This window comes from Mustela nigripes, chromosome 13 (genome assembly GCF_022355385.1).
Source record: "Mustela nigripes isolate SB6536 chromosome 13, MUSNIG.SB6536, whole genome shotgun sequence".
NCBI classification, from domain to species: Eukaryota; Metazoa; Chordata; class Mammalia; order Carnivora; family Mustelidae; genus Mustela; species Mustela nigripes.
The window spans coordinates 84,744,557-84,754,369 of record NC_081569.1 but is presented as its reverse complement, the minus strand read 5'-3'; the positions used below and the strand labels follow the sequence as shown (position 1 = coordinate 84,754,369).

At 57.3% G+C, this 9,813-nt stretch overlaps 1 protein-coding gene across 5 annotated transcripts; it reads left to right on the top strand.

Moving 5' to 3' along the window:
• The first annotated feature begins 2,114 nt into the window (after positions 1–2,114).
• Positions 2,115–6,645, top strand: NKX2-1 (NK2 homeobox 1). 5 transcript variants are annotated; one of them, XM_059373101.1, is made up of 4 exons: positions 2,115–2,437; positions 2,816–2,954; positions 3,638–4,023; positions 4,973–6,645. In XM_059373101.1, exons 1-4 carry the CDS (start codon positions 2,365–2,367, stop codon positions 5,713–5,715), a joined length of 1,341 nt encoding a protein of 446 aa, XP_059229084.1. In that variant the 5' UTR covers positions 2,115–2,364; the 3' UTR covers positions 5,716–6,645. The 5 variants fall into 5 exon arrangements, with proteins under 5 accessions (XP_059229084.1, XP_059229083.1, XP_059229086.1 ...); XM_059373100.1 differs by having other exon boundaries at positions 2,723–2,954; XM_059373099.1 differs by lacking the exon at positions 2,115–2,437 and adding an exon at positions 3,396–3,540.
• The last annotated feature ends 3,168 nt before the right edge of the window (positions 6,646–9,813 follow it).

The following is a 9,813-nucleotide window of genomic DNA, read 5'->3' as shown; positions in this document are numbered from 1 at the left end:
AGAAATTACCAGTTTAACCAGGGTCGCCCTACTTAAGATGACTCTAGGAGGCAGCTAAAAAAAAAAGGACACTCCTGGGTTAGGAAGAAGTGTGGGGCCAGGGGAGGGACTCTCAAAGTCTCTGCTTGATCAATTCCGAGATCGAGATACCAGTCTTCCCCCTACCACCTCAGGCTAGACTAGACGTCTTAGTCTTGGCAGTGCAGCACATCTGGCAAAGAGTGTGGGGCGGTGTGTGTGTGTGTGTGTGTGTGAGAGAGAGAGAGAGAGAGAAAGAGAGAAAGGTAGAAGAGGGGGCGGGGGGGGGGGGGGGCGCAAGGTGCAAAGGCCCAGGTAAAGTCTAGTCTACGGCTGGTGTGGGTGCGCGCGCCTGCTGGAGGAGGTGGGGGTGGGACAAGGTAGCAGCGGGATCTTGGTTGCGGGGGAGGGGTTGCGTGGAGGAGCTGCCGTAGCCCCGCGCCGCCCCCACCTCCCAACCCCTGTTAGGCTTCAGCTCCCGCGGTGTCTCAACCCCTGCTGCTTGGTTGGGGGTCACTGTCTGGTCGGCAGGCCTTGGGCGAGGGGGAGGTGGGGGCTACTAGCCACGTGCGCCGCCGAGCCTGCTGCTGGGCTGGAAAGCTGCCGAGGGACGAAGGCCGAGGCTCAGGGACCGCGCAAGGTGCGCCTAACTCTCCCCTTCACTCAGATCCAAGGCCTTAAAGGCAGGGCAGAGTGGGAAGTGTACTAATGACAATACAGAAATCTCGAGCTCTGGCAATGAAATTAGAAATTTTCCAAAGCTTTCAAAGCGCTTTTATGTGCCCGATCTTATTTGAATTTCAGAGAAACCTTGTGAAGAATCACCTCCTTTTCTAAATGGCATTGAGAGCGGAGAGGCTACAACATTCTATACCTGGCGTTTCTTGTATTTACCAATAATATGAAATAATGGAGAGGGAGAAAGAGAAAGAAGACAGGGGAATGGGAAACCCACCCTGCCTTGTCATTAAGACCCCAGTCCAAACACAAGCCCAGGGGCTAGGGGCGCCTGCAGGCAAGATCTGTATTCAGTTTTGTCAGATCTCCCCGACGGTTCACTTGAGCCCCGCGTCGTCTTCTCTCCTTGCTCCCTGGGCTTAGACATCACATCGACCAAAGCTCAGTTGGAGTCTGAGTCTTCCTGAGAGTGCCCCCCAGAGAAGCCCCTTGATTAAAGGGCAAGGAGCCGGCTTGGTGCTTGCCCTTCGTGGCACAACGGACAAGCAGCTCTCTTCGTGTCCAAATGCAGAGTTGTCTGCCCCAAAGCCCAAGGGCCATGCGTGAGAATGTTGGCCCATGAGGGAGGAAGGGGGTGCCTTGGGCTTCCTCTCCTCTCATAAGCGATATAGGTGGTGGGGAAAGCGAATCTCAGTATAGAAGTTGCCTTTGTATTGAGGGAATACAGAGCACTTCTCAAGGAGAGAACTGAAATGCTAAAATAACAAGCCAATAAACAAAACAACTTTCCTTACTACAACTGCTGTTAATGGAAAAGGCGCCTAACCTGCTGAATTAAATCGTTCAAGAGTGCCTGTTCATTACTGGGAGCTCCTTCTCTACAAGGAGGGGAAGGAAAATTTGAAAACAAAAAACAAATCCGAGAAGCCTCCTTAACCGGCCCCCGCAGTGTCTTGGAAGCCCCAGCCTGGCCAGGGAGTGCTCCACCCTCCCAGCCCCTAGCCCAGAGAGGAGCCTCAAAGAGCCGAAGAAAAAGCAAAGCAAACCAACAACAAAACGGTTAGAATCCAGGAGGGGAAAGTCGGAGTGGGTCTCGGGATCTGCGTGCGACACTGCAGTCCACTGGACTGGAGGCCCGGGCCTGGCCGGAGCAGCACGGCGGTGCCTCTGGCCGGGCTGGGGAGCGAAAGCCCACAGCTCCCCCTCTCCAGGCGCCCAAGGACCCTCAAGGCGCGGGGCTCACACTTGAAGCCTGGGAACGCGCAGACAGGAAACCCACTTCCTCCTAAGCAGTTTCTTGCTCGCCGGATGAGAGGCGCCCAATTGAAGCAGAATGATCCTCATCTACTAATATCCAGCGTGGCCACAAAGCGACTGGCCATTTACGCCGCCACTTTAAACAAAGATATTTGGTTATTCCCGGGGAAGCAAGTGCACTTTTGCATGGCTGAGCTCCGGGCGGAGGCGAGCCTCAGCCCAGCCTCCCGCCTGCTGGGTTGCTCGCGCCTTGGGATTCGCCCCCTCCCGGCCAGCTGGTCCCGCCGGGGTTCAGGCTCAGTTCCGCCCGGCAACAGGCGGGCGGGTACTCACGACGCTCCCAGCCAGCGCCCTCCCTGAAGCATCAGAGGGGAAAACAGCGTGGCCCTGGGCTCGGGTGCTGGGGCTGTGATGTTCTCGGAAAGTCAGCTCCAGCCCCAGAACCCCGCGTGTCCGGGCGATGGGCGAGGGTCGGGGACACCAGGTTTGTTCGAGGTGGGGCAACTTCAGCAATGGCCCTTGGGGTTAGTGCCCCCCAGCTTCCCAGCACTGGCGGCCAGTAGTGTGCTTGCCTTGGCCGGGAATGGGGGTGGGGAGAGGGTTCCGCGTGTGGGTTGTGGGGGGGGGGGGGGGGGGGGGGGGGGCCCGGGACTGCTGAGAAGACCCCGGGGGGGGGGGAGGGGGACGCGGGGATCTGGGACAGCCTCTCGGAGGCAGCCGATCCCTTGCTCAGCGTCCCCTCCGCCCGCTGGGATTCTCTCTCGGGTAGGGGGAAAGGGGGCGGGGAGCAGAGGTGTCCCTCTGACGGCGGCAGAAGAGGCAGACAGACGGACAGACACGCAGACCAACAGTGCGGTCCCAGGGTTCGTCCCCAGACTCGCGAGCTCGTTTGGTGGCGACTGGGGCTCGGCGCCGCGACGCCCGATGTGGTCCGGAGGCAGTGGGAAGGCGCGGGGCTGGGAGGCCGCGGCGGGAGGGAGGAGCAGCCCCAGCAGGCTCAGGTGAAACCCCTACCCTGTCCCTTGGCCCCCTCCCTCTAAAGACTTGTCCCCTCCCGGGAACCCCGACTGTATTGGAAAGTGGTTCACTTTGTAACTCCGAAAGTTGGTTGCAAAGCAGCATTCACCTTCCTTCCTCCCCACCATCCCTCCTCCTCGGCTACTCCTCACCCCACCTCTTGCCCTCCCCTCTCTCGGTTCCCTCCTCCTTTCCCTCCCCCGTCTCCCCCCCGCGCGCCGCCCGCACCCCACAAAAAATGGGGTGGGGGTGTCCGGGGAGGGGGAAAGAAATGCTTTGGGTCGCGTCTCTGCCTCTCTCTCTCTCTCCCTCTTTGAGACCTAAAAAATCCTGACAAGTGAAACTTAAAGGTGTTTACCTTGTCATCAGCATGTAAGCTAATTATCTCGGGCAAGATGTAGGCTTCTATTGTCTTGTTGCTTTAGCGCTTACGCCCCGCCTCTGGTGGCTGCCTAAAACCTGGCGCCGGGCTAAAACAAACGCGAGGCAGCCCCCGAGCCTCCACTCAAGCCAATTAAGGCGGACTCGGTCCACTCGGTTACGTGTACATCCAACAAGATCGGCGTTAAGGTAACACCAGAATATTTGGCAAAGGGAGAAAAAAAAAGCAGCGAGGCTTCGCCTTCCCCCTCTCCCTTTTTTTTCCTCCTCTTCCTTCCTCCTCCAGCCGCCGCCGAATCATGTCGATGAGTCCAAAGCACACGACTCCGTTCTCAGTGTCTGACATCTTGAGTCCCCTGGAGGAAAGCTACAAGAAAGTGGGCATGGAGGGCGGCGGCCTCGGGGCTCCGCTGGCTGCTTACAGGCAGGGCCAGGCGGCTCCGCCGGCCGCGGCCATGCAGCAGCACGCCGTGGGGCACCACGGCGCGGTCACGGCCGCCTACCACATGACGGCGGCGGGGGTGCCCCAGCTCTCGCACTCCGCCGTGGGGGGCTACTGCAACGGCAACCTGGGCAACATGAGCGAGCTGCCGCCGTACCAGGACACCATGCGGAACAGCGCCTCGGGCCCCGGATGGTACGGCGCCAACCCAGACCCGCGCTTCCCCGCCAGTAAGTGAGGCCGCCCCACTGCCGGGCCGCGGGCTGAGTACGGCAGGAGCGGGGAGAGCAGTCCCGCAGGCGCAGCGCCTGCCGGCTGCGCACTGGGCGTCAGGGTGGGCGGCCCGGAAGCCGCGCCAGGGAGCAGGGTACGGGGGCCGGGGATCCTTCCCCCTGCCGGACTGAGGGGTCCCAGAAGGGACACTTGATAACGCTGGGGACTTGCGGCAGATGCTAGCCTTTGGCGTCTCCCAGATGCGGCCGACTGGCAGCTCTGCTCCGCTCAGGAGACCTCGGAGTGCCCAGGATCGCCCTCCGGCCCCCCGAAAAATTAAGGGAGCTGGGGGCAAGCAGGGAGCAGAGAGGCGCGGCCTGGCCGGGCGGGAGGCTGCCCTACTGCGACGCGCTCAGGGGACCCGCCCGGCCGACTCTCGAGTCTAGGCAGGTGGAAGGGCGCGCGGCGTCAGAGGGGGCTCTAAGTGGTGCGAGCGGGTGCCCTCACTGGGGCTCACAGGAGAGAGCAGCCAGGAGGCAAAGCGTCTGGGACTTTAGCTTTCGAAAGTGAACACCCCACTCTCCCAAATTCCCAAAGCTGGGGTCTACGGTGGGACCCCAGGTCCTGGTCTGGGCCCAGTTCGCCGCCTGTGGCCCGCTAACCCAACGACTCTGGCCGGGGTTGGGCAAGAAAGGGACAGAAGCGTCCTTTCTCCACTTTGTTTTGGGGCGGGAGCACTGAGACTGAGGGAGGCAACCCGGGTTGAGGTGGGGAGCTTTCCAGTAAATCCCTCGACGGCACGGCCTGGGGCAGGCGCTAACTGTCGGCGATTAGGCCTCTCAGGGCGGAGGCGGCCTAGGTGAGGAGGGCGCCGTTGGGGTGGGCCGGGCCGGCCAAGGGCACGGAAGGCAGAGGTGGCCTGGCCCGGCCCGGCCCCCGCCGACGCTGTGCGTTTGTCGCTTACAGTCTCCCGCTTCATGGGCCCGGCGAGCGGCATGAACATGAGCGGCATGGGCGGCCTGGGCTCGCTGGGGGATGTGAGCAAGAACATGGCCCCACTGCCAAGCGCACCACGCCGGAAGCGCCGGGTGCTCTTCTCCCAGGCTCAGGTGTACGAGCTGGAGCGACGCTTCAAGCAACAGAAGTACCTGTCGGCGCCCGAGCGGGAGCACCTGGCCAGCATGATCCACCTGACGCCCACTCAGGTCAAGATCTGGTTCCAGAACCACCGCTACAAGATGAAGCGCCAAGCCAAGGACAAGGCGGCCCAGCAGCAACTGCAGCAGGACAGTGGCGGCGGCGGCGGCGGCGGGGGCGCCGGGTGCCCGCAGCAGCAGCAAGCGCAGCAGCAGTCGCCGCGCCGCGTGGCCGTGCCCGTCCTGGTGAAAGACGGCAAACCCTGCCAGGCAGGCGCCCCGGCGCCCGGTGCGGGCAGCCTTCAGGGCCACGCGCAACAGCAAGCGCAGCAGCAGGCGCAGGCTGCTCAGGCGGCCGCGGCCGCTATCTCAGTGGGCAGCGGGGGCCCTGGCCTGGGTGCGCACCCGGGCCACCAGCCGGGCAGCGCGGGCCAGTCTCCGGACCTGGCGCACCACGCCGCCAGCCCCGCGGCGCTTCAGGGCCAGGTCTCCAGCCTCTCCCACCTGAACTCTTCGGGCTCGGACTATGGCACCATGTCCTGCTCCACCTTGCTATATGGTCGGACCTGGTGAGAGGACACCGGGCCGGGCCGGGCCCAGCGCGCTGCCTCATCGCTTTCCCTCCTGCCGGCCACACATCACCATCTGCCCGCCGCTCCCTGCGCTTCGACTTTTCTTAAGAATCTGTCCCATATAGACCAAGGGAAAACACACACACACACACACACACACACACACACACACGCCAAACTGCTGGACGTCTTTTTTTTTTTTTTTTTCTAAAATTTGTGGGAATTTTTTAAAAAAAGAAAATAAAAACAACCAAGTGAATCCAATTCTTTAAGGAGTCTTTAAACAGAGAAGGACATAACAAAAAGAAACAGCTTTTGGGGTGTCTTTTAGGTGATCGAAATGGGTTTCCCTCACTCAGGCAGGGTGCAGTTTGGAGAGGGCTCTACTGTGACGCGGCTCTGGACTCTAAAGATGGCAAACTTCACTCTGGGTACCCTGTGCCAGCAAGGTGGACTCGCTTGTAAATACCAGGATTTCTTTTGAAGGGGAAATGGGGGCTGGGGAGAGGACAGACTCTACGACAGGACCCACATGTCAATGACACAAAGGAAATGCCCCCCTCCCAGCACCCGCTGGCCACCCTGGCTCAGCCCCGGGAAGAGCCCTGGCTAAAATTGTTTTATGTTTGATGTGAACTTGTAGCTGTAAAACGCTGTCAAAAGTTGGACCACACACCTAGTTTTTAGTAATCTGTACATTTTGTTGTAAAAACAAAAACAAAAACAAAAAAAAACCCACTCCCTGCCCCCAAGCCCATCATATTTTTTATGGGCATTGAAAAATCTGTGTATATTATTTGGCAGTTTGGTATTTGCAGCGTCAGTCTTTTTCTGTTGTAACTTATGTAGATATCTGGCTTAAATATAGTTCCTAAGAAGCTTCTAATAAATTATACAAATTAAAAGGATTCTTTTTCTGATTAAAAGTCCACCTTTTGTTTGGTTTTGATTTGGCTTTGAAAGGCATTTTTGGGTGGGTGGGGGGGTGGCAGCTCATCGTTGGCCTGACGGGATTGGAATTGTTTGGGAGCAAAAGGGATTCTACACCAGCTAAGGAGCTGGGCACAGAGTCCTTGTTCCATAGGGAAATGGAGTTTTGTTCCGTCTCTAAATTGAGTAGAACCAAACCTTTAACAGTCCTAGGACTTGGCAATAGAGAGGAAAAAAGCTAAACTACTTCCATGAGGAGGGAAAGGGAGAACAGAAGAGAAAGCAACCAAAGGACTAGTTTTCAGAGCCAGGCTTCTGTTTTTTGAAACCTCAGAAGTGTCTACTGTGGTCTTATACAGCTAAGTCTACGATTAAAACTTTAAAGCGTTTTAAATAACATACATTTTAAATAATCCTGAATGAGGGATCATTTTTACTGAACAGATGGTCCCTGTATATTTCAACACCAATCCTTCTTTCTAATCTGCTGCTGAGCTTTATTGAAATTAGAATTTGGTGGGAGGCTGTTTTCAAAAGTGGGGAAGTCTATCTCGGTCTTGTTTCTGCTCTAAAACAGCTATCCCCAGACAGGGCTGGACATGGATCCCCAGCCTCTCGGAGTCCTTCTGGTCTTGACTCAACTACTGGCCTGGGGACGCTGAAAGCAGGACTTGGGAAGCTAGGCTTTCCCTCTTTGTTCCACCGGTTCCATCTTTGGGCTCCTAAATATCTTTGTAGTAAGGAATCTTTCTCCTGTTCCCAACTTTCTACTTCTCGCTGCCCCAGCCATCCCTGACACCTCAGCAATCATCATCATCATCATCATCATCTTCTTCTTCTTCTTCAATTTTTTTTTTTCTACTTTGAATTTCCTGGTCTCTTTGGTGCCCAGATGTGGTTTGGGGGGAATTCTTTGGGTTGCCCTGGAGAAGGAAAAAGTGGTTCTGAACAGAGAGAAATCATAGTCCCTAGATGGGCTATTGCCCCTTCTGTGTCACCCTTGATAAACCTACCTAGCAAAAGTGACCAAGTGGGTCCCTCTTAGCCTGAAAGTGTTTGTGGGGGGTTGATTAATTTGTATTTGTAGTCATTTCATGCTTAGAATTTCATGTTTCTTTTTCCTTTCTTGTACTCATTTCATGCTTAGAATTTCATGTTTCTTTTTCCTTTCTGGTTCTCTTCATCTTTTCTTCCTCTCTTCTCCTCTTATTCTGTCTCTGATGTCTCTTTTCATCCAACTTCCAACTTATCCCACCCTTAGGAAATTGTGAGGGAAATTGCCTAGGCCAAGGCCTTGCTCCAGACTAGCAGTCCCTCTTTGTTGATTTCCTAGAGGCTCCTCTCCCCTGGTGCCTTAGGTGTAGGGGTCATTCCGGGTCAGGATGCTGAGATATGGTTTCCAATATCCAGAAGAAACCCAGAGAACCTGAGGATGGTTGCTTGGGTCTGCAGAGTGTGCTTGTTGGGGAAAATCTCAGGAGGCCTCACATTTTGGAAAACAAGCAAAAATCAGAGAAGTTTGAACACTTGTGTTGAAATAAACAGCTGTGGTCTTGGGACAGGGTGTATAGGTGGTCAAATCACAGCTCCATCGGGGGCTTTGACTGGGAAGATGTTTGCTCTAACATCCCAATCCCAAGGGGATGGGAGCTTCCACTTAACTTTTTTTTTTTTTTTTTAAACCAGCACAAGTCTGGTCTGGGGCCCCGCAGGGAGTGCGGTGCCCCACAGCAGCAAAGGCGGCTGCTCCCTCCCCCACCCTGGCCCAAAGCGGGCACCTGAGTGTCACAATTTTTGTAGGTTGTAGTAACCTCGGCCTTAGTACCCTTTGTATTGGAAGGAGTTTTATAAAATACATTCTTCTCCCTGCCACCTCAAGCCGGCTTAGTCTGAAGTCTGTTTACTTGTTGGGGACGGAGAGGAGGGAGGAAAGTGAGTTGAGCCGTATCTCCGGATGGGACAGAAACTAACAGAGACTTGGCCGCTTCTCTCCATCCATCACCAGGGGTCCACCAGCTCCAGGTCCTTGGCGGGCAGATTCTAATAGCTTCAGGAAGCGGCCCTGGAACGCGAAGCTTTTTGATAAAGAAGTACCTGCGCGCTGGGTACAGCAAAAGACCTCAGCCTGGGGACATTCCCCACCCGACATCCCGGTGACCCCCTGCGTAGCCGATTGTCGTCTTCCCCTGGATTGGACCTCTCCTAGGTCTCCAGCATCTCCGTCCCAGTTTCCAGCCTGGAGAAATCAGCCTTTTGGGGATATCTCTGGCGCTGACGTGCTCTAAGAGCCAGAAGCTTCCCCACGTAGAGGGGCAGCGCAGTTCGCTCCAAGATCGAAGAGAAGCTGAGCACCCTTGCCTAAGCACCCTCACTCATCCCCCAAACCCCGACGGCTGAGGAGAGTAGGGGAGATTTTGCAGACAGCATCCCCTCTTCCTCCTCTCCCCCACCCCCACCCTGCCAAGTAAACACGGGGACTTTCTCGAGAGCCCTGGAGAGCGGCTCTAGTGGCTTCGGGGCCTGAAACCCCAGGCTTGCCTTGTTTGATGTTTAGCATCCCAAAGCCGCACACCACCCTCGCCCCAGCCTGGGAACCTGGAGCTTTGGGTCGGAGAGGGAGGACGGCCTCCCTCTCAGTCGGCCTGGCCGGGGACTGGGCTGGGCTCAGGGAAGGCGAGAAGAGCGGGACAGAGATGCGCTGAGCCGGGGAGAAGGGAGTCCGGGCCGCCGCCGCCCCCAACAGAGACACTTGTGGGTACAGCTGGAGTCCTCAAGGCCGGGAGGCGGGTGGGGGCAGGAAGTGCCTCAGCAGCCGGGGCAGCGGCTCTGGGATAGGGGCTGGCCCTGAGGGAGGTAGCTTAGGGCCCGCTAGTGAGATCAGACCCAGGCCGGAGCCAACGGCGCGAGAAACGCCCGGACACTTACTCCTGGAGGCGGAGGAGGCCCCGCGCGCTCCAGTCCACGGGCCTCGCAGGAGGCAGGGCTTCTTCCCACTGCTTACGACTTGGCCTTTCAAAAGGGAAGGCTCGCTCGGGAGCCTTCCAAGGGATCTTAAATCCTCCTGGGGGCAGGGTTAGGCCTGGGGCTGGCATCCAGGTCTCCGAGTTGAGACCCCAGGGAGGAATTCTCCGACTCTTGAGGCCGCACACTCTGCGAGCGCGCCCCCGGG

Excerpts from the sequence above, each read along its gene's own strand:
- NKX2-1 (XM_059373100.1), top strand. The coding sequence starts at position 2,365 with ATGTTCTCGGAAAGTCAGCTCCAGCCCCAGAACCCCGCGTGTCCGGGC. Across the intron at positions 2,438-2,722 it reads GCGAGGGTCGGGGACACCAG|GGGGAAAGGGGGCGGGGAGC; the intron begins GTTTGTTCGAGG and ends TCTCTCGGGTAG. Across the intron at positions 4,024-4,972 it reads AGACCCGCGCTTCCCCGCCA|TCTCCCGCTTCATGGGCCCG; the intron begins GTAAGTGAGGCC and ends TGTCGCTTACAG.